Here is a 25,461-nt window from a genome sequence, read left to right as displayed (position 1 = left end):
GTCTCATTCATATAAAATTGAGGAAGAAAGTATATCTGAAAGAATATGCATAAGATGTCTTAAAGGATAATTAACAAATGTTAGCAATATCTCTGATAGTAAGTTTTTAAATGATTTATTTCCTGTTTCCTTTTCTGAGTTTTTTAACCTTTAAAAAAATAAGCATATAATGCTTTTATAGAAAAAAATCATCTTTACATTATAATGATGTATATTAGCAGTTTCTGAACTCTTTTAACAATAGAACCATTATTTCAATCATAATCTTATGGAAATACAAAATATAGTAAAGATTTAAAACAAAACTGTGACTCCGGTCAAATCTAGGACAGACCCAAAGACCCAATTAAATATACTCTTTCCACAATTCCTATGCAGCCCCCAAGACAATCCAGAGAGTAACATCTTAGCTGACCTAAACTCACTGTGAAAACTAATATAGATCTGAGCAAGTATAATACAATTCCATTTTGTTAAGGAATAAAATTTATGCAGCTATATATTTCTGCATATAGAAAATGTAGATGACGTGATACCAAAAATGAATATATTTCACAACTTGTTGGGCTTATCAATGGAATTTTCCCCTCTTATATACATAACTTTTAATTGAATGCAAAGAGCATAAATGTTATGATTCAAGGGGAAAAAAACACATTTTAAGAACATAAAAACAGACAAAGGAAAATACCAAGGATATAAATCAATCTACACTGACCCTGGTAATGTTATCATAGCACTCAAATTCATAAGAGTTCACCTGAATTCAAAATAACACTCTCAATGCACCACGGCATCTTGAGAACCATCCTAGTTCTACTTCCTCTCCTTCACATAATATTTCTGCTTTAACATAGTTTCTGTATGTCTAAAAACAGACCACAAGTCTAAAAGTGTAGTATAATATATACAGAATAGTAAAAAACTAGGTGGTCATTTAATAAAAAACTTTTAAATGAATGCCAAGTAAAAAGAATAAACTTTGTAACATTCAGGAAAATACCAAGCACTTTTCCGAAGTTAAAAAAATTAAATGACTTCTTTCACTTACCATCACCTCCATATTCTTATGAGGTTCCACGAATCCATTAACAGTTAACTTACGCAGCACTGAAAAGTAAAATCAAGCTTTACTTACATCTTTTTTTTTCATATTTTTTCCTGTTAAAATCATAATCATAATAGACTCAGAATCACAAAGCCTCATCAAGCCTGGAGGTTAATCTAGCTTAATCCTTTCATTTAATAAAGAAAGGTAACTTCTGGTCACTGGTTGGTTATGAAGTGGGAAAGATGGAACTAAACCCCAGTTATTGTGACTAAGAAGCAACGCTCTTCTCACTTATCGTAACTACTCATGTTTTTTAAAACCATACTGCAAAATTTAGTTCAATTTACGTAACTGTTAGCACTTCTCACTTGCAATAACACCTACAGGCTAAGTTGAGAAGGTTACCTCTATTCCATAAACTTGAAACTATGACTCAACAGTGACCGAAAAGGTTTATTCAGTTTCAGGCTACATTAATGAAAATATAGTACCTGCAAAAAGGGATAAAAAGATTAAACTCTATTTCCAAATCTGGAATAAACTACAGTGCTCAATTGCGAGCATCACATTTTACAAGTAAACCAATGTACACAGGGAGACAAGCAGGATTAACAGATTTGAAGTCAGATCTAGACTTAAATCGTAGCTCCAATGTCTAAAACTGTATTATTTTGGGCAACTTTTCTGATCTCACATTCCTCATCTATAAAATGTGGTTATAAGTCCTACTGCATAGGGTTATTAAAGAATTCAATAGTACAATATATGTAAAACACTTAGCAGAATTCAGTAACAACAAGCATGATAGCAGCATAAGACTACCACCTTATATTATCAAATTTAAAGTCACTTCACTTTAAGAAAACAACTTTATAGACAGCATTGCTTTCTATATAACTAAAGACTTAGTGTTCATGAGGTGAAGTCTAAGGGCAGTGTAACCCACATACCTACAGTCAATTAACCTTCAATAAAGGAGGCAAGAATATACGATGGAGAAAAGACAGTCTCTTTAGCAAGTGATGTCAGGAAAGCTGGACAGCCGCGTGTAAGTCAATGAAGTTAGAACATTTCCTCACACCATACAGAGAAATAAACTCAAAATGACTTAAAGAGTTAAATATAAGACATGAACCATAAAACTCCTAGAAGAGAACATAGGCAAAACATTCTCTGACATAAAGCGTACCAATGTTTTCTTAGGTCAGCCTCCCAAGGCAAAAGAAATAAAAGCAAAAATAAACAAATGGGACCTAATCAAACTTAACAGTTTTTGCACAGCAAAGGAAACCGTAAACAAAATGAAAAGACAACCTACAGACTGGGAGAAAATGTTTGCAAATGATGCAACCAACCAGGGCTTAATTTCCAAAATATACTAACAGCTCATATGACTCAATAACAAAAAACAAACAACCCAATCAAAAAATGGGCAGAAGACCTAAATAGACAGTTATCCAAAGAAGACATACAGATGGCCAATAGGCACATGAGAAGGTGCTCAACATCGCTAATTATTAGAGAAATGCAAATCAAAACTACAATGAGGTACACCACCTCACACTGGTCAAAATGGCCATCATTAAAAAGTCTACAGGGACTTCCTTGGTGGCGCAGTGGTTAAGAATCCGCCTGCCGATGCAGGGGACACAGGTTCGATCCCTGGTCCGGAAAGATCCCACATGCCGCAGAGCAACTAAGCCTGTGTGCCACAACTACTGAGACTGCACTCTAGAGCCTGTGAGCCACAACTACAGAGCCTGTGAGCCACAACTACTGAGCCTGGGTGCCACAACTACTGAAGCCCATGCACCACAACGAAAAGCCACTGCAATGAGAAGCCCGCGCACAGCAACAAAGAGTAGCCCCCACTCGCTGCAACTAGAGAAAGCCCGTGTGTAGCAACAAAGACCCAACACAGCCATAAATAAATAAATAATTTTTTTGAAAAAAGTCTACAAGTAATAAATGCTGGAGTGGGTGTGAAGAAGAGGGAACCCCCCTACGCTTTTGGCGAGAACGTAAATTGGTACAGCCACTAAGGAGAACTGTATGGAGGTTCCTTAAAAAACTAGAGTTGCCATATGATCCAGCAATCCCCTTCCTGGGCATATATGTGGAGAAAACCATAATTCGAAAAGATACATACACCCCAATGTTCATAGCAGCACTATTTACAATAGCCAAGACATGGAAACAACCTAAATGTCCATCGAGAGATGAATGGATAAAGAAGATGTGGCATATACACACAACAGAATACTACTCAACCATAAAAAAGGATGAAATAATGTCATTTGCAGCAACACGGATGGACCTAGAGATTATCATACTAAGTGAAGTCAGAAAGAGAAAGACAAATACCATATGATATCACTTACATGTGGAATCTAAAATATGACACAAATGAACTTATTTACAAAACAGAAACAGACCCACAGACATAGAAAACAAACTTATACTTACCAAAAGGGAAGGGGGTCGGGGAGGGATGAATTAGGAATTGAGATTAGCAGAAACATACTATCAGTACTATATACAAAACAGATGAATAACAAAGTCCTACTATATATATAGCACAGGGAACTATATTCAACATCCTGTAATAAACCATAATGGCAAAGAGTATGAAAAAAAATGTGTGTATATGTGTGTGTGTGTGTGTGTGTGTGTAAGTGAATCACTTTTCTGAATCATCAGAAATTAATACAACATTGTAAATCAATTAAACTTCAATAAAAAATTAATAAAGTCAGTGTATTAAAATTAGGCTTAGAATGCAAATGTCTAAAGACCTTCAGTTTCATACCCTCAATTATATACAACTCAAGTTACTGCACCATAATAGGAGAAAATAGGGCTCAAGCTGAATCCCTTACCCTGGACAAGATCTTTCCCACCACAGGACCTTGGTCTACACTATCTGGGACAGTGCTTTCTTTCTCCCTTTATCACCTAGTTAACTTCCATTTATACTTTATGATTTTAGTTCAAACATCAGTTTCTCAGGGAAGTCTTTTCTGACCTTATTATCAATCATCATAACATTGTAAGGCCCCCCGTCACAGATGTCATTTTACATGTACTTGTATGACCATTTTATTATATCTGTCTCCCCAGAACCAAGCACCTACCTATAAATATGATGAATGAAGTAATGAACATATGCCTGTCTAAAGGATACTAAATGCACACAGGTATAAATGCAAAGATTACATGTGACAAAAGCTCTAGTCCTAAGTATTTAAGTCATAAAAGCAAAGAAATTTACAGCTTGACAGAACAAGTATTTTAAAGAAAAATGCTATGAGATTTTTCCACGTCAGGATGCCTTAGAAATGCTAATGTGTATCTAAGACCTTGAGATGCTGTGATATCGAAAAGCCTAAAGCAGGCTAATGTAGAGTAGAACAGCATCATTTGGGTCAGGAGTTAGGCTTTGAAGTCAGTGAGACAAAAAGACTCTACAATCAAAAGGATTCATGAAAATTCCTTAATCATTAAATACAGTACTTACACAACGCTTTATGTATCTAATCTTGTATCAGTTTCTCTAATTCTTTCTGTGTAAACATTTCTAAGGCCTTTTAATGTCTTCCTCAAGAATGTTGGCAAAACCATCTCCATTCACTTGTAAAACCACCTGTACAATGGATTGGATTTTACATGTCAACAGTCCTTTAAAATAATTTGTCCACAAGGTTCCCCAAAATGTGTTGACAGTTTGGGATTTGTGCATCCACTATCTTATCGCTGTAAGTGATGCACTGGAGTAGTGCCATTGTAAGGTACTAAGGTGAGTATGATAAAAGGGTTTACAAATAAAACAGAGAATGCAAAATGAGCTGCAGTAAGAAAGAAATAAAGGTTGCTTGAGCTCAAACTAAGAAACACAAGATAAAAGAGCCTCAGCAACCAGAACAGAAGGAAGACAAAGAAAATAAAATGATGGTGAATGTTTTAGAAAGGAAATGAACCTCGGAATACATGCATCAAGATAAGCTCAGCTCAGGGAAGGTGACAGAGATTTATGCTAAGGGAATGCCTATAAACAAAGCATAGGAAAACACAGGCCAAGATAGCATCCCAACAAGCACCTTCTAAAATCCAAGTGAGCCTAAGGTACAAACAAGAAAGATGAGTTCTCAGGGAAAAGAGAGCTGGGAGATAGAGCTCAACTAATAAGCCTTGGGGACAGAAGTTTAGGAAAGTCGGCATGACAATAATAATGGTAGCAGCCCAGAATGAGAAATGAAGCAAAAAAGAAGTGCAAGTATTTGAAAGGTATGCATTCAGAGCCATGAAACTCCAGTAATGTGAATATAACTTCAAGCTATCCATCTGAACTATGTGTGCTCTCATCAATTAGCGTAGAGGAAGAGCTATTCTTACAAAAGAAAAGCAAACTACAAGAGCCCTTGTCTCTGAGGGAACTATTAGCGCCTTATTCTTCCACCAGTGCAACTGGAAACAGCAAGTCCATACAGATAAACTATTCGGCCACTATTCTGAGGTATGTTGTTTCAAAAATAAGCATGTCAAGTTTAATAGTACCTTTCAATGACAGTAGAGTTCGTTCTAGTGAACTTAGAACTGCAGCTTCATTGCCAGAAGAAACTTGTTGAAGGAATGTGTCTGTGTGGTGATTCCACAGAGAGCAGGCAAAACTATAAATTCCAGAAGCTAACTGCAAAGATATCAACAAATTTGGTCACAATATTATTACAGATTTCAGTAATCAATTAGACCTACGTAGTAATACGTTTTGGTTTTAAAACTGAGCACACATTTTCAATTCTTGACTAAAATAGTCAAGAATCACTTACAGCAACATTTTAAACTTTTTTTAGTCACAATGCACAGCAGTAAGTATAGTTTACATTGGCTGCTGCTAAGAACACACACACACATGCCCCCCCAAATATTAGTTTCTTGAAACACTGCTTAGCCTAATGCCTGCATTGCAGTCTGATATTTCCTATTTTTACTTTTTTTTCTTCCACTAATAGTTGTAACACTCAGCTTTAAAAACAGAACTGTCACTGAGTTTATCAGATAAATCAATATACTAAGAATACAAAGGAGTTAAATTTCTGTGTTCTGCCAATTCTACCCATATGGTCTTGGGTATTTAAAGCCAAGAACATAACAAACCACATCACTTGTCAGGCCGCTTGCCTAATATGTACCAGTATTTAAAAACCTGACTCACACTAAGAACCACCTTCCAGTGGTATCTTCATTTTTTTTCCAGAAGGTCTAAGAGCAAACCACCTGAGCCTACATGGCAATCTTCTTCAAATAAAATTATACATAAGTGCATATGACTAGTTATCATTAGTACACTTCAGAATGATTTTTTCTTATTTGAGATATGTCATATCAACTAATTAAACACTGTATTTACTAATGTGGTCAGGCATCAGAAACCAGTCAGAAACACAATCCAATAAATATAATATTTCTATGAAAAAGCAAATTCCACTTGTTATTTTAATTCAGTAATCTTAATGGTCTGTGTGTCCAGGTATAGAGAAACAGCTTCACCATACCCCTTGGAAACTGCACATATCTACAGAGGCAAAGGCTTAAACCTCAGCTAATCCGAGTATTGGCAGAACATCTTGTGATCCTCCTGGAACACAAGAGGAAGCAACTGCTAGAACACCAATCTCCTGCTCACCTCCCTATCTCCTCTGTTAGATGGTTTCTCATGGCCTCCTGGAATCTGATAAGGTATAAAGTATCCTATCCCACCCCTAACTCTCTCCCCCAGAAGAGAGCTGCAGAATATAATACCACTTAGTTACAGTCCAGAATTGGCTTCCCAGCAATGGGGCATTCCACAACCTGGACTGGAGTCATCCAGCCCCTATTGCTTTGGTCATTGTTTTTAGTGTGTAGACATATAGCATTTGTGACAGAAATCAAGAAAGAAACAGCAGTATGAAAAAACTTTAATATTCTTCTTTGTTTCACACTCCAGTTCTGGAGCTAAGCACCTAGTTTAGGCATTAGGCATCTATTATGCCACAATTCATAATTCTTTTTAGCTAGCCTACAAAAGGGCTCTGCACAAACAGCGATGGCTGGAATGAAGCAGCAATAGCGCTACACTTTCAGCCCAAGGGTAAAAGGAAGGAGACAGACAAAGAAGGAAGAAACCACAAGAATTTGGGACGGAATACTGCTAACTATCCTGTAAACACAAGCCCTCCACAAGCTTCTATCTGCTCCAGAAAATACCAACTGATACATGGTCACAAAAGGCTCATCTGGAAAAGAGAAAGTAATAATAAAGCAAAAATAGGAGGGATAAAAATATTTATTCTACATTTTATTCTCAAAAATGTAGAAGGGGTAGGGAATATTCAGTTAGACAATATAAAAATAAATTATTTAATGAAACATTTTAGGTAGTAGTTCACGAAAATCCCAAATACTTGCACTTTTCTTTTTCTAAACCAGAAGAAACAGTGCCATCCACTGACTGCTTAGCAACTTTGTAGAAGCATACAGACTTGACTCCTTGAATATCAAAGGCAAAACATTACAGGAAGTTTTATTTCTTTTAGCATTTTACATATTCTTAAACTTTTTTAGCCTCAGGACCACTGTCCTCACAATTTTCCCTTAAGAAAAGTGAGCACCAAAAATGTTTAAATCAAAGTCTTGTAATTCATCACTAATAGTGGGGCAATGAATATTATCCACAAACTGGAGCTTTCAAAACCTGCTTAACCTAACTCTAATCAACAAGATAGGGACTTCCCTGGTGGTCTAGTGGTTAAGAATCCATCTTGCAAAGCAGGGGACACCGGTTCAATCCCTGGTCAGGGTACTAAGATCCCACATGCCGCGGGGGCAACTAAGCCTGTGCACCACAACTACTGAACCCGGGCGCTCTGGAGCCCACATGCCACAACTAGAGAGAAGCCCATGTGCTGCAACAAAGAGCCCGTGCACCACAACTAGGACCCTACACAGCCAAATAAATAAATATTAAAAAAAAAAAAAAAAAGATAACCAAAAAATGTTTCAACATGTCAATGGTGCACCAATAAAAAAAGAAAAAGAGAGAATACTATTCTAACTTAAAAAGGCTCCTAAGAAGGAATTAATTCCCTGGCGGTCCATTGGTTAGGACTCCGCACTTTCATTGACAAGGGTGCAGGTTCAATCCCTGGTCAGGGAACTAAAATCCCACAAGCCGCATGGTGTGGCCAAAAAAACAGACACTTAAGAAACATGATCAAATGCTATACACCTGCCATATTCATTTTTCTGGCTCAAACACACCACCTGTAAACATATTTAAGAACAACGTAGAAAACTGGCTAGAAGTATTACATCATATTAAATCACTACTTTTACGTATGTCAAGTATGATAAAAGTTCAATGATTATATAAGCTAAGTAACCAGATTAGGCTCAAGATGGAATCACTCATGCTAAGCCCCACAGCAGCAAACCAAAACTTAGAACTAAGGTTCTATGCTGGGCTCTCTCAGAAAAGGCAGGTCTAGGTCAACCAATCAGTGCCTGCCTGCTCAACACAAGTTACCTGACCCAGCTCTAAGACTTCTCTTTGCTCCATATGAGGAAAATAACCCTGGATTTAGCTATTCAGCTAATTCCCAGTCTAGCTTCCTTGTTCCTGCTCACTTTTGTACAAAAAACTCTTTCAGCTTGTACAGCTCTTTGGAGCTCCTATCTGCTAGACTGGATGCTGCCTGACCCATGAATAGTTGAATAAAAGTCTACTAGGGGCTTCCCTGGTGGCGCAGTGGTTGAGAGTCCACCTGCCGATGCAGGGGACACGGGTTCGTGCCCCGGTCCGGGAAGATCCCACATGCCGCGGAGCGGCTGGGCCCATGAGCCATGGCCGCTGAGCCTGCAGGTCCGGAGCCTGTGCTCTGCAACGGAAGAGGCCACAACAGTGAGAGGCCCGAGTACCGCAAAAAAAAAAAAAAAAAAAAAAAGTCTACTAAATCAGTAAACTGTCAGTGGAAAATTTTCTTTTAACCTTTAAAAAAATAAATCTATCTTTTTACAAATGAATACTCAAGTATTTAGTAATAAAATATCGTGAAATCTTTAAATTACTTTAAAATATCTTAGAAAAAGCAATAAAGCAAAAACAGCGAAATGTTAACTGCTAAATCTAGGTGATGGGTATATGGCAGTTAATAGTTTTTCTTTATTTTTCTATATGTTTAAAAAATTCACAAGTAACTCTTAAAACATCCACACATTTGTAACAAAAAAAGGTAGTTACTTTAGTAGTAGTCAGCTTTTTCCTTAATATTTAAATATAAATTTGTTTCCACTTAACCATGACATACATATATATCAAACTACCCAAATGTGTCAGGCCAGAAGCTTTGGTGGATTATAAGGTTTCAAAAACAATTTCCAAAGTGCCAATGTCTCTCAATTGATATTTATTAGCTTTCAATGAAGGACATTCCTAAAGACCTGTAACATCTGTTACCTACATATTTTTTAAGTAAAATCTAATTTTTATTTTGTTCTCAAACTTGCCACTGGTACACCTCAGGCCCAGGAAGGTCACTGTGGCCCATCTTCCAGATCCCTCAAGTCCTCTAATCCTAGCAACAGCCATAAGGCTGTCCTTAGCTACTGATGTCTAGACAATGCTCTCAGGTATACAGAATATGATCTCAATATGAGGAAGGAGGAAGTGAATCTACCCTCCTCTCCATTTGGGATCCTGCCTTTGTTCACAGCTGCATTTCAGGCATCCAATACAGTGACTGGCAGAGTAGGAACTCAAATATTTGTCAGACAGATAGACATGGGCAAAAAACAAAGCATAAATCGGCAATGCTTCAAGAGCCCCTTTTCCTAGGACCCAGACAAGAGTCCTTGTGAACCATCCAGAAAGGATAAGCACCATGCTATACTCAAAATCTCCTCTTCTGTTTAGTGCACAGCTTTTTTTTTTTTTTTGATCAAGTTAGTCACCTTGACTCTCTCCTCCATTAAAACTTCCCACCAAAAGTTTCCTCATATTTATATAAGCCTAGACTCACACGCATGCACGCACGCGCGCACACACACACACACACACTCTTAAGTCCCCATACAGGCTCATAGCAGAGATGACCCTTTGTGTATTATAGGAGTCACTCTTTAAACAACGTGATTAAAAGCCAATTTGAATTTGGCAGAGCAAGAGACAAGATCTACAATCAGCATTTAATCAGTACTTGACATTTAAAATCACCCAAACGAAACTGAAAACAAAATGAATTTAACCTACTTGATGATTTGCTTATAAACACATTTATCTTTTAAATAAATTTCACTATTTTGTAAATTTCCTGGAGGTTCAAGCTATACCATATAAGTGGCACCTTGGCATTCTCAAATGTAACATTCATAACTTCAACTATTTGGGAATTTTCCCTAAGGACCACATCATGAAATTATAAATTTATAAGAAGTTAAGTATGAAAATCTCTTTTACGAGGCTGAGTGAGCTTATACTAACTAACCCATCTCAAAGTAGCTATGTGGTTCTGTTTTGTTAGTTTATTCAGAAAACAGTAACTCATCAGGAAGACTCTTTGGTAGTATTGCAACCTGACTTCACCTTGCCACACAGTTTTCTCTTATCTTCACCATGCAAATAATACATATGCTGTTAGTGGGAACATTATTCATCATAAACCCTTCAGTTTTTTATATTTTCCTAAATGTTAGCTTTGACTATAACAATGTAATACAGTATTTAGTTTTCTTCTGTGGCAGATTTTAATAAATTACTAAATGAACTTTGAGGGTTTGTGTCTTACGCCTTTCCCCATGAATGTCAAGAGACGACTATTTGTCTCTTTCATCTTCTTCAGTACCTTAGATATCCCTCGTACACAACAGGCAAACAATATCTGCTGACCTACTCTCAGGGAGAAGAATTTAAGATTAATTCCTAACATCCAAACTTTAAAAATTCATAATAAAAACTGGTTATGGAAAATGTCCTTTTTAGAGATTCATACTCTATAAATATTATTGGATGAAATAACACATTAAGATTTGCTCCAGAAAAGAGGAAAAGTAAACGTGGCAACTCCTTAAGAACTGTTAAATATGAGTGAAGAATATATGCGAGTTGTTGTATTGTTCTCTCAACTAGAGTATATTTGAAATTTTCTTAATTAAGAAAACGATATAACTGGTTGTATGCCAAAATTCCACAGAAAAGTATCCAATAAAGTCAGTAAGTCAAGAACTTAACTGTATGCTAAGAAAATACAAAAAAAATAAAACTAAATGTACAAAGGTCTTGGCTTCTAGAAAAAACAGTGATTGAAAACGCAAAATTGGGGCTTCCCTGGTGGCGCAGTGGTTGAGAGTCCACCTACTGATGCAGGGGACATGGATTCGTGCCCCAGTCCAGGAAGATCCCACATGCCGCGGAGCGGCTGGGCCCGTGAGCCATGGCCACTGAGCCTGCGCATCCGGAGCCTGTGCTCCGCAACGGGAGAGGCCACAACAGTGAGAGGCCCGCATACCGCAAAAAAAACAAAAACAAAAAAACCCGCAAAATTGATATTTAAATTACACCATAACTAAGATTTCCATCTCAAAACTTTAATGGTGTTTGTATAGATTAACTTGGAATAATAAAGATTATAAATTCTCAGAATCACACAACTTTAGAATTGAAAGAAAATTTTAAAGAATCATAAAGTTTAAATGTCTTACTCAAAATTCCAAAGCTGCTCAGTACAAAGAAACATTCTTCACTGGAAACCAGGTCTTCTCATACTTGTTAACCCATATTTCTAAACACAAGTGAAATACACTTGCTTTCAAAAAATCTTTTCTTCTTTTTTGAGTTTCAGATTACTTCATTTACCATAGCATAAACATTTGTGGGTTACACATCATGTCTACAAGGTATTATTTGGTTAATACATTTACAAGTACATTAGAATTACTATCTGTACCTTAAATCCCTTGCTTTTGTAGACTTTAGATTTTAACTGTACTTAATGCCAACTTTTTTATATTCAGGTTTGTATGAAAAGCTTATGATTTTCTAGAAAATGAATCCTCTTTGTGTCAAATCAAGCTCAATTTTGTAACTGCAAAGCAATTTTCTCTCCACTGCTGATTTAGTAGTTTGTCACCCCTGAAAAAGACTTATTTTAACGTGGAGGGAAAACAAGATATAGAAATTGTTGGGGCACGCAGAGCAGTAGGGAAGGGTTTTAAGTGCACACTGCACTACTTTGCCATACCAACTAGCTCAACTATGACCTTACACTTAATTTTAGGTGGGAAACTCATTTAGTACATGAAGACCATCTTAACAATAAAGTAAACACATTACTAAAAGGAAGATTTCCCCACACTTCAGATTACCAAAATAATTGGAGTTGCTTTATTAACTAGCAAACTTGCTCTTTATAATAGTATCTTCCCACACATGCTACCTTCAATTAAAGTACACATCTTGTTCCCCAACCCCATGAGACAAGACTCCCCTCCTAGTCCCTACTGTGCTCCATGTTTCCAGGTTCAGATACTCCATTCCAGAATGAAAGGTGCTAAGCTGAATTATTTCTTCCCGGTATCTTGAGTTTTGTATATGCTCCTCAAACTCCTGCTTTTTGAAGTTTTGCACTATACCACTTTGAAATCTAGAAGGTATCTAAGAACAAATCTCTTCTTTTACCATTTATTCATTTAACAGTTACTGAGCACCATCCACTGATATGCATTCTCCTGGGCTGGATAGTAGGACTATAACAATAAGAGCTACAGTCCACCCTCATAAAATTCAGTGTGGTGGATCTCAAAAAGGTAAGTCAACAATTATAATGTAATTACAATGCAATGTACAGTGTAATAAATACTCTGCTGGAAGTAAGTACAGGACGCTAAGGAGACCTATATTTCATTTTATATGGAGAGGAAATAGCCTCACACTACAAGAAAACCAAGCAAGAAAGTTGAAGTGGACAGGAAGCTAACGCAAACAAGCTATACAGACTAAGGCTAGTTTAGATACAATTTGTAGAGCCTGACTAGGCTAGATATAAATTATATCTGAAAACCAAGGAGGCAACACATTAAGAGAGTACAACTTCAGAAAGTCAAACTAAGAAGTAAGACTTCTATAGAAGGGGACCCTTCACTATAGAGTAACTGTAACCCAGAATCTTCTACACATTTGATTTTGGAAAACGTCTATATAAAAGAAATTGAAGGGGCCTAAGATGGGGATAAAGGTGAGAAAAATCAACAAGAAATTCATAGAGTGACTTGAGAAGATAAAATGTCCATTTCTTTAGTCCTTGTTAGGTATCAAGCAAAACTGACAAGGATTTTAAAAGCAACCTTTAACAAAAAGAATTTCTTACACTCAATATCCTCAGATAAATAGAAAATTGGCTATTTAAACCTACTGGGTTAAAAATAAAGAGAACATAATGTGGTTCTGGTTTAAACTTTGGTGTATTAAGAATCACCTGGGGAGGGCTTCCCTGGTGGCGCAGCGGTTCAGAGTCCACCTGCCGATGCAGGGGACATGGGTTTGTGCCCCGGTCCGAGAAGATCCCACATGCCGCAGAGCGGCTGGGCCCATGGGCCATGGCCGCTGAGCCTGCGCACCCGGAGCCTGTGCTCCGCAACGGGAGGGGCCACAACAGTGAGAGGCCCGCGTACCGCAAAAAAAAAAAAAATAATCACCTGGGGAACCTATCAGAAATGCAAATTCCCAAGCCATATCCTCAAAGTGAGGATTCCAAAGGTAAGCAAGAACACTTAAAAACACTTGGAGACTCCCACTGTTACCTGGTACAGTTCAAAATGTTAGGTTGAATAATATGAAAATCACTGTTCTGGTAGTTCAAAACAGTGAAATACAAACAAAAGCACCAAAGCAACTGAATAGAGAAGGTAAAGTTTTTTCAACAAATGGTGCTAAAACACCTATAGACACCCTCAGTCGTGTCAGACTCCTTCCTACATCCACCGATTACCCAGGCGTGTCAATTGTAACTTCCTAAATTTCAACTCTACATGCTTCTAAATGTTCTCTTTACCGCTGCTTCATTTAAGAGCTTTATCATCGAATCTGAACTGCTTCAGATAGCCTCAAACCAGTCTCTTTGCCTTCAGACTGTTCTCCACCAATTTTTCCCCCTCACTGGCGACTAAGTGACCTTACCAGTCATATCACTAACCAGCTTAAAACCTTTTGGGTGTTATCTATTAGTATGAACCTTTTGAGGTCAATTAGAAATTAAAAATCCTTCAATAAGATATTTAGAGGTAAAATTACACACCTTTTAATACAAGTAGCACAGTTTTCATTATCAAATTCTTTGTTAAATCACTTACATCATAAAACAGTTTTCTATCAGCAGCCAGTCGTTTAGACGCCAGGGTCTTGGTAACATGATAAAAGGTAAGCAACGCTCTGTGCTGTCGAAGATCATCTTGTACTTTGACAGATTCTATAAGAGTGGGAATCAGTTCAGGCCACTGTCTAGGACAGTCCAATCGAGCAACTTTTGCAATCAGCACGGCAATTTGAGTTGCAATCTAAAGGAAAAAGAATTAATCTTCAGAAATAAACATATGAAATTAAAGCAATAGATAAGGAATGCATTCATAGTTGAAAATTACCTTTTTGGTTAATTATACATTTAACAAAAATGAGTAAGATTTCACTGAACAACTGCTTAAGATAGTAGTTCTCAAAGTGTGATCTATGGATCCCTAGGGGGCCTAGGATCCTTTCTGTGAGGTCCTCCCTTTCCCAATAACGTACTGGTGTGAAGCTAGATTTTCATCACATAGCTTCTGCCAAAATAATATCACAACATTGTAAATAGCAGATATATTTGAAAATCTAGATGTCTTCTTTTAAATAGCCAGACACTAAAGAGATAGGCAAAAATGCCAAACAATGTTACTCTTCTCATTAAATATTTATTGTTTGGGGAAATAGCTATTGTTCACTTTTTTAAATTCTACTTATGTTAAAAAATAATAGTTTTTTAGATTTCTCAATTTTAATTTCTAATACAATAAATATCAACATATATAACCATTTCGTGTTTTACTTTAGCAGTATAAGGAAGTTCTAAGAATGCAAACTTTGAGAACCAATGACCTCAGAGTAGAAATGAACATCAATATTAGGTATTTACATAATATTTGTTCAGATCAGTTTCACAAATTCTGGTTGACAGAACACCTAAGCAATGGTTTACCCCTCAATCACCCAAGACCCTGACCCCCCATCCACCTCCTGCCCCACGGAAAGTAACTCTGTTCCTCTCCATCTTCCCTCATCTCCCTCAGTTGAAGAAATGCACAGTAAAAAACTCAGATCACTTAAATAGGTTTAGATAAAACTGCATTGGATACACCACCTAATACAGTGTGCTTTAATATTCAAATTAATGAATCAAATGTAAGAAATAGTAGTAACTTGGAAAAATAATTTTTGTATCATAAGCAAACTTATTTTATTCTTAAAAGAAAAATCTCACTATAAGGGAAAGAAAAATTCAATTCCCACAGAGTAGTGAGAACTTCAAATGTGATGAAGGAAACAGACAAAAACCAGAAGCCATCCTGTAGTTTAGGGGAAGGGGGGATGGGAGTGCTAAATTAACATCTATAATTAATATATAGAGATGTGCTTTCAATATTGGCTCAAAAACTGAAGAAGTTAAAAAATATCCAAGTATATCTATCTTCAAATGACTTCTGAGTTTTAAATCATTAACAGCCAAATCTAATCAAAATTCTTAACAGGTAGACTCGGATCTAAAAATTAAAAAACCATCAGAGAAATGTGTATAAACATCACAAATGAACATTATAAGATTTTATTTTTAACGCCAAGAAACAAAGTTAGTTTGGAAAAGAAGCAAAAACTAAGGGAAAAGAAAGAATAGTTGGCACTCATTTTCTCACTAACCTGGTTTATTGGTTCATTGAAGTTGGTGATTAGCCCTGCACGCAATGTAGATTTCTCTTCCTCTGAGAGAGCACTGTAAAAAGATATATTTGTTATGCAAGAGAATGCTGCCTAATAATGAATGCAGGTAAGCACGACTGAGAATTTTAGCAATAAAAAGTCTTTCAAACAATGTGTCCTTGATTGTTTTGGTAATTAAACAGAATTATTTCCATTACTTGTATATTGACACATCAGGTAATACAAAAGCACAAAATTCCTTCACAACTGAATAAACAGGAAGCACAAAACAGTAAGCAATAGGAAATAAGATAAATCCAGAGTAAAGAACGTGATATTTTGATGTTTCCTTCTATTGATATAAAAACAGTTGCTTACCAAAAAATTAATGACGGTCTTTAAAAAATCTATGAGTAAATATTAGTCTTACACTGACTTCTTTTACAAAATTCTATGTGGAAAGGGATCAGGAATCAGAGAATATTTGGGATGGAAGACTTACTAGAAATCAACTAGTTTAAAATCTCTCGTTTTACATGTCTGAAAAGAATAAACACGATACTAATAAGTCTGACTGCAAATGAGGAAGGAAACTAGATAGCAAAAGGAAAGAGACAGAGACTATCCATCTGTATAAGATTGTATACATTTTGAATTTTGAACTATATGAATGGTTTTATTTATTATAAAATTAAATTTTAAAGAACTGATTTTAAGGTTGTCCATTCTGGCTATGATAGAGTAGCTGGCACTGGATGAATCATCCCCCCAAAAATGTGCTATCGGGCTTCCCTGGTGGCACAGTGGTTGAGAGTCCGCCTGCCGATGCACGGGACACGGGTTCGTGCCCCGGTCCGGGAGGATCCCACATGCCGTGGAGCGGCTGGGCCCGTGAGCCATGGCCGCTGGGCCTGCGTGTCCGGAGCCTGTGCTCCACAACGGGAGAGGCCACAACAGTGAGAGGCCTGCGTACCACAAAAAAAAAAAAAAAAAGTTGCATACAATTTTTTAAAAAAATGTTTTAAAGCGTCTGTTGAGTTGAATTGTGTACCCCTCCCCAAACCCTCCAAAAGCTATGTTCAAGTCCTAACCCCATATACCTGTGAATGTAACCTTATTGGGAATTACGGGCTTTGCAGATGCAATCAAGTTAAAACGAGGTCATACTGGATTAGTGTGGGCCCTAATCCAATGACTGGTGCCATTTATAGGAAGAGAAGAATTTGGACAGAGACACAGAGAAGATACTTGAAAATAACACTATGTAAAAATGAAGGCAGAGATTGGAGTGTTATTTGGATATTAACATACCTCTCTCAGTAACTGATGGAAAAGGTAGCTCAAAATCAGTAACAACACAGAAGACTTCAATAGCATAATTAACAAATTTGACCTGATATATAAAACATTATAATCCACAACAGCAAAACATACTTTCCTTTCAAGTGCATATAAAACATTTACCAAAATACCATATGATGGGATCATAAAACAAGACAACACATTTCAAAGAATGAAATCAGTAACAACAACAAAAAGTCCCACATGTTTGGAAATTAGGTGAAATACTTCTAATTAGCCTATGGGTCTAAAAAGAAATCACAGGGGAATTTTAAAAATATTTTTGAATGAATGGTAATGAAAATACTACATATCAAGGCTTGTGAAACTGAACTAAAGCCATGATTACAAAAAAGCCTTAGTGTTTTAAATGCATATAAAGAAAAACTGAATATCAATTATCTAAGCTTCCATTTCAAAAAACTAAAAAAAGAACAGTAAATTAAATTCAAAACAGTAATCAAAAGTACATCAAGCCTTATAAAGTACAATACCTAAAGCAAAGATAGAAAAATAGGCCAATAGGACAAAATAGAGAATCCAAAAACAGATCCATATGTATAAAGTGCCTGATTTATAACACGGGAACCACTGAAATGCTACTGGGGAAAAATACATGGTGCTGCCCCTACTTCACATCTATAGCTTACACAGAAACTGTAAGTTTACACAGAAATCACACAGACATACACCAAAATGTGAAAAGTAAAAAACAAAGCTTCTAGCAGAAAAAAGAATATTTTCATGGCTTTGTGTTGAGGAAAAATTTTGTAAACAGATTCCAAAAGAATTAATTATAAAAAGAAAGGTAGCTAAATTGAATTTCATTAAAATTACAAACTTCATCAAAAGATGCCAGCAAGTAAGTGAAAAGGCAAGTCACAAAATAGAAGATATTTTCAATATATATATATTCAACAAAGGACTTATATCCAAATATATATATAAAGTCCCATAAATCAATAACATAATCCAATTTTTTTAGATGTGCAAATGGCAAGCCCTTCACAAAACAGGATTTCCAAATGACTAATAAGTATACGAAAAAGGTACTCATTGTTTATCAGGAAAATGCAAAAATTACCAAGCACACCAGCATGACTAAAATGAAACAGATCAGACCAAGTATGGTGAGAATGTGTAGCAAATGTCAACGCCCATGCTACCAGTGGAAGGGCAAACTGGTACAAATAGTTTGGAAAACTAATTGACAGTATCTACTAAAGCTGAACATACACCTAACCATAAATGACAATAAAATACAAACTTATATGCAACAAGACATGCAAAAGATTTTTCAAAGCCGCCTTATTTTTAGTAGTCAAAAACTAGAAACAACCTTCACACCCATCAACAGCAGAATGGACAGATAATGGTGGTATGTTCCTAAAATGGGACGTTATAAAACATAAAAGAGCAAACTACTGTCCCATGCAACTACATGGATAAATCTCACAAATATAACACTGAATAAAAGTCAGACACAGGGCTTCCCTGGTGGCGCAGTGGTTGAGAGTCCGCCTGCCGATGCAGGGGACACGGGTTGATGCCCCGGTCCGGGAAGATCCCACATGCCGCGGAGCGGCTGGGCCCGTGAGCCATGGCCGCTGAGCCTGTGCATCCGGAGCCTGTGCTCCGCAACGGGAGGGGACGCAGCAGTGAGAGGCCCGTGTACCAGAAAAAAAAAAGTCAGACACAAAAGAGAACATACTATAAGGTTTCCATTTGTATGAAACTAATCTAAGGTAAAACTAATCTATGGTGAGCAATGTCAGATCTTTGAGGAGGACATATAGGTGACTGTGAAAGGGCAAAAAGGAAGCCTCTGGCGTGCTAGTTCTAGATTAGTTCTGAGTAGTAGTTACATGGATGTGGTCACATTACAAACATTCAAACTGTACCCTTCGTTTGTGTACTTTTTAAGTACGTTACATACTATACTTCAATAAAAGTTTTTTTAATCTTAACAGTGACTTGCTCAAGATTAGTAAACAAATGAGAAGACAAGATTAAGATAAACATGGGGGGGCATGTGGAACAGGTGAAGGGAGTATAAAAGTACAGACTTCCAGTTATAAAGAAGTCACGGGAATGTAATGTACAGCAATGGCAACTACACTTAGTAATATTGTACTGTGTATTTGAAAGTTGCTAAAAGAGTAAATCTTATAACTCATCACAAGAAAAAAAATTCTCTAGGTATGGTGACAGATGTTAACTAGACTTATGGTGGTGATCGTTTCACAATACATACAAATTTTGAATCATTATATTATATATCTGAAACTCATATAATGTTATATGTCAATTAAACTTCAATTTAAAAAATAAACATTTAGGCAAAAGGAGTTAAAGCCCAATACAATTCTATGCTTTCCCATTAAAAATGATCTCACCTGCTGTATTAAAAAAATTAATAAAAAATTCAAAAATTAAAAACAAAAAAACAACTAATACTAAACTTTCTTTGGGTTATTTGTATGGAAATATGTTAATATAAATGTTTCAGACATTACTTGAAATTCCTAAAAATCTTATATGTTCTGGTATAATGTTATAAGTCATAATTCTAATTATTATTTTAAAATGTATATCTCAGAAATAACTAAATTTCCTTGTCAACTGCATTATTCTGAACTATCATCAAATCTTTAACCGTGAAGGACCTCCGGGAAGATGGCGGAAGAGTAAGACGCGGAGATCACCTTCCTCCCCACAGATACACCATAAATACATCTACACGTGGAACAACTCCTACAGAACACCTACTGAACGCTGGCAGAAGCCCTCAGACCTCCCAAAAGGCAAGAAACCCCCCACGTACCTGGTTAGGGCAAAAGAAAAAAATAAACAGAGACAAAAGGATAGGGACGTGTCCTGCACCAGCGGGAGGGAGCTGTGAAGGAGGAAAAGTGTCCACACACTAGGAAGCCCCTTCGCGGGCGGAGACTGCGGGTGGCGGAGTGGGGGAGCTTCGGAGCCGCGGAGGAGAGCACAGCAACAGGGGTGCGGAGGGCAAAGCGGAGAGATTCCAGCGCAGAGGATCAGGGCCGACCGGCATTCATCAGCCGAGAGGTTTGTCTGCTCACCCGCCTGGGCGGGCGGGCGGGGCTGGGAGCTGAGGCTCCGGCTTCAGTTGGAGCACCAGGGGGAGGACTGCGGTTGGCGGCGTGAACACATCCTGCAGAGCGTTAGTGCACCGCAGCTACCCGGGAAGGAGTCCAGGAAAACTCTGGACCTACCTAAGAGGCAAGAGACTTTTTCTTCCCTCTTTATTTCCTGGTGCGCGAGGAGAAGGGATTAAGAACGCTGCCTTTAAAGGAGCTCCAGAGATGGGCATGAGCCACTGCTAAAACTGCGGACCCCAGAGACAGACATGAGACGCTAAGGCCACTGCTGCCGCCACCAAGAAGCCTGTGTGCGAACACAGGTCACTATCCACACACCCCCTTCCGGGGAGCCTGTGCAGCCCGCCACTGCCAGGGTCCCGGGATCCAGGGACAACTACCCTGGGAGAACACATGGCGCGCCTCAGCCTGGCGCAACGTCACGCCAGCCTCCGCCGCCACAGGTTCGCCCTGCACTCCGTGACCCTCCCTACCCCCGGCCTGAGTGAGCCAGAGCCTCCGAATCAGCGGCACCTTTAACCCCGTCCTGTCTGACCAAAGAACAGACGCCCTCCAGCGACCTACACGCACAGGCGGGTCCAAATCCAAAGCTGAGCCCCTGGGAGCTGTGAGAACAAAGAAGAGAAAGGGAAATCTCTCCCAGCAGCCTCAGAAGCAGCGGATTAAAGCTCCACAATCAACTTGATGTACCCTGCATCTGTGGAATACATGGATAGACAACGAATCATCCCAAATTAAGGAGCCCTGTGGATGAAAGGCTCTTGGTGCTGCAGCCACGAATTAGTGCTGTGCCTCTGAGGTGGGAGAGCCAACTTCAGGACACTAGTCCACAAGAGATCTCCCAGCTGCACATAATATCAAACAGCAAAAAGCTCCCAGAGATCTCCATCTCAACGCCAACACCCAGCTTCACTCAACGACCAGCAAGCTAGAGTGCTGTACATTCTATGCCAAACAACTAGCAAGACAGGAACACAACCCCACCCATGAGCAGAGAGGCTGCCTAAAATCATAATAAATTCACAGGCACCCCAAAACACACCACCAGACGTGGTCCTGCCCACCAGAAAGACAAGATCCAGCTGTGTCCACAAAAACACAGGCACCAGTCTCCTCCACCAGGAAGCCTACACAACCCACTGAACCAACCTTAGCCACTGGGGACAGACACAAAAAACAACAGGAACTACGAACCTTCAGCCTGCAAAAAGGAGACCCCAAACACAGTAAGATAAGCAAAATGAGAAGACAGAAAAACACACAGCAGATGGAGGAGCAAGATAAAAACCCACCAGACCTAACAAATGAAGAGGAAATAGGCAGTCTACCTGAAAAAGAATTCACAATGATAGTAAAGATGATCCAAAATCTTGGAAATAGCATAGGCAAAATGCAAGAAACAGTTAACAAGGACCTAGAAGAACTAAAGATGAAACAAACAATGATGAACAACACAATAAATGAAATGAAAAATACTCTAGATGGGATCAATAGCAGAATAACTGAAGCAGAAGAACGGATAAGTGACCTGGAAGATAAAACAGTGGAAATAACTAATGCAGAACAGAATAAAGAAAAAAGAATGAAAAGAACTGAGGACAGTCTCAGAGACCTCTGGGACAACATTAAACGCACCAACATTTGAATTATAGGGGTTTCAGAAGAAGAAGAGAAAAAGAAAGGGACTGAGAAAATATTTGAAGAAATTATAGTTGAAAACTTCCCTAATATGGGAAAGGAAATAGTTAATCAAGTCCAGGAAGCACAGAGAGTCCCATAGAGGATAAATCCAAGGAGAAATAAGCCAAGACACATATTAATCAAACTGTCAAAAATTAAATACGAAGAAAGCATATTAAAAGCAGCAAGGGAAAAACAACAAATAACACACAAGGGAATCCCCATAAGGTTAACAGCTGATCTTTCAGCAGAAACTCTGCAAGCCAGAAGGGAGTGGCAGGACATACTGAAAGTGTTGAAGGAGAAAAACCTGCAACCAAGATTACTCTACCCAGCAAGGATCTCATTCAGATTTGATGGAGAAATTAAAACCTTTACAGACAAGCAAAAGCTGAGAGTTCAGCACCACCAAACCAGCTCTACAACAACTGCTAAAGGAACTTCTCTAGGCAAGAAACACAAAAGAAGGAAAAGACCTACAATAACGAACCCAAAACAATAAAGAAAATGGGAATGGGAACACACATAATCGATAATTACCTTAAATGTAAATAGACTAAATGCTCCCACCAAAAGACACAGATTGGCTGAATGGATACAAAAACAAGACCCATATATTTGCTGTCTACAAGAGACCCACTTCAGACCTAGAGACACATACAGACTGAAAGTAAGGGGATGGAAAAAGGTATTTCATGCAAATGGAAACGAAAAGAAAGCTGGAGTAGCAATTCTCATATCAGACAAAATAGACTTTAAAATAAAGACTATTACAAGAGACAAAGAAGGACACTACATAATGATCAAGGGATCGATCCAAGTAGAAGATATAACAATTGTAAATATTTATGCACCCAACATAGGAGCACCTCAATACATAAGGCAAATACTAACAGCCATAAAAGGGTAAATCGATAGTAACACATTCATAGTAGGGGACTTTCACACCCCACTTTCACCAATGGACAGATCATCCAAAATGAAAATAAATAAGGAAACACAAGCTTTAAATGATACATTAAACAAGATGGACTTAATTGATATTTATAGGACATTCCATCCAAAAACAACAGAATACACATTTTTCTCAAGTGCTCATGGAACATTCTCCAGGATAGATCACATCTTGGGTCACAAATCAAGCCTTGGTAAATTTAAGAAAATTGAAATTGTATCAAGTATCTTTTCCGGCCACAACGCTATGAGACTAGATATCAATTACAGGAAAAGATCCGTAAAAAATACAAACACATGGAGGCTAAACAATACACTACTTAATAACGAAGTGATCACTGAAGAAATCAAAGAGGAAATCAAAAAATACCTAGAAACAAATGACAATGGAGACACGACGACTCAAAATCTATGGGATGCAGCAAAAGCAGTTCTAAGAGGGAAGTTTATAGCAATACAATCCTACCTTAGGAAACAGGGAACATCTCAAATAAACAACCTAACCTTGCACCTAAAGCAATTAGAGAAAGAAGAACAAAAAAACCCCAAAGTTAGCAGAAGGAAAGAAATCATAAAAATCAGAGCAGAAATAAATTTAAAAGAAATGAAGGAAACGATAGCAAAGATCAATAAAACTAAAAGCTGGTTCCTTGAGAAGATAAACAAAATTGATAAACCATTAGCCAGACTCATCAAGAAAAAAAGGGAGAAGACTCAAATCAACAGAATTAGAAATGAAAAAGGAGAAGTAACAACTGACACTGCAGAAATACAAAAGATCATGAGAGATTACTACAAGCAACTCTATGCCAATAAAATGGACAACCTGGAAGAAATGGACAAATTCTTAGAAAGGCACAACCTGCCAAGACTGAATCAGAAAGAAATAGAAAATACGAACAGACCAATCACAAGCACTGAAATTGAAACTGTGATTAAAAATCGTCCAACAAGCAAAAGCTCAGGACCAGATGGCTTCACAGGTGAATTCTATCAAACATTTAGAGAAGAGCTGTCACCTATCCTTCTCAAACTCTTCCAAAATGGAGCAGAGGGAGGAACACTCCCCAACTCATTCTACGAGGCCACCATCACCCTGATACCAAAACCAGACAAGGATGTCACAAAGAAAGAAAACTACAGGCCAATACCACCGATGAACATAGATGCAAAAATCCTCAACAAAATACTAGCAAACAGAATCCAACGGCACATTAAACGGATCATACACCATGATCAAGTGGGGTTTATTCCAGGAATGCAAGGATTCTTCAATATACGCAAATCTATCAATGTGATAAACCATACTAACAAATTGAAGGAGAAAAACCATATGATCATCTCAATAGTTGCAGGGAAAGCTTTTGACAAAATTCAACACCCATTTATGATAAAAACCCTGCAGAAAGTAGGCACAGAGGGAACTTTCCTCAACATAATAAAGGCCATATATGACAAACCCACAGCAAACATTGTCCTCAATGATGAAAAACTGAAAGCATTTCCACTATGATCAGGAACAAGACAAGGTTGCCCACTCTCACCACTCTTATTCAACATAGTTTTGGAAGTTTTAGCCACAGCAATCAGAGAAGAAAAGGAAATAAAGTGAATCCAAATTGGAAAAGAAGAAGTAAAGCTGTCACTGTTTGCAGATGACATGATACTATACATAGAGAATCCTAAAGATGCTACCAGAAAACTATTAGAGCTAATCAGTGAATTTGGTAAAGTAGCAGGATACAAAATTAATGCACAGAAATCTCTGGCATTCCTATACACTAAGGAAGAAAAATCTGAAAGTGAAATCAAGAAAACAATCCCATTTACCACTGCAACAAAAAGAATAAAATATCTAGGAATACACCTACCTAAGGAGACAAAAGACCTGTATGCAGAAAATTATAAGACACTGATGAAAGAAATTAAAGATGATACAAATAGATGGAGAGATATACCATGTTCTTGGATTGGAAGAATCAACATTGTGAAAATGACTCTACTACCCAAAGCAATCTACAGATTCAATGCAATCCCTATCAAACTACCACTGGCATTTTTCACAGAACTAGAACAAAAAACTTCACAATTTGTATGGAAACACAAAAGAGCCCGAATAGCCAAAGCAATCTTGAGAACGAAAAACAGAGCTGGAGGAATTAGGCTTCCTGACTTCAGACTATACTACAAAGCTACAGTAATCAAGACAGTATGGTACTGGCACAAAAACAGAAATATAGATCAATGGAACAGGATAGAAAGCCCAGAGATAAACCCACGCACATATGGTCACCTTATCTTTGATAAAGGAGGCAGGAATGTACAGTGGAGAA

General features: G+C 37.7%; 1 protein-coding gene across 8 annotated transcripts in view; it reads right to left on the bottom strand.

Annotated features, from left to right (window-relative positions):
- IPO11 (importin 11) overlaps positions 1-25,461 on the bottom strand; it is a 249,969-nt gene that overhangs the window by 184,811 nt on the left and 39,697 nt on the right. For all 8 annotated transcript variants that reach the window (XR_010941971.1, XM_067730786.1, XM_067730785.1 and 5 more), the window contains 4 exons: positions 16,026-16,098; positions 14,432-14,635; positions 5,606-5,738; positions 1,052-1,110 (listed from right to left, as the gene is read on the bottom strand). Coding sequence is in view for 7 of the 8 variants with exons in the window: in XM_067730786.1 (XP_067586887.1) it covers positions 1,052-1,110; positions 5,606-5,738; positions 14,432-14,635; positions 16,026-16,098 (469 nt within the window). In the remaining variant the exon portion in view is untranslated. The remainder of the gene's footprint in view (positions 1-1,051; positions 1,111-5,605; positions 5,739-14,431; positions 14,636-16,025; positions 16,099-25,461) is intronic.

The sequence above is a fragment of the Pseudorca crassidens genome, chromosome 3, assembly GCF_039906515.1.
Source record: "Pseudorca crassidens isolate mPseCra1 chromosome 3, mPseCra1.hap1, whole genome shotgun sequence".
Classification (NCBI taxonomy): Eukaryota; Metazoa; Chordata; class Mammalia; order Artiodactyla; family Delphinidae; genus Pseudorca; species Pseudorca crassidens.
This window is presented reverse-complemented; position numbering and strand designations above follow the sequence as displayed.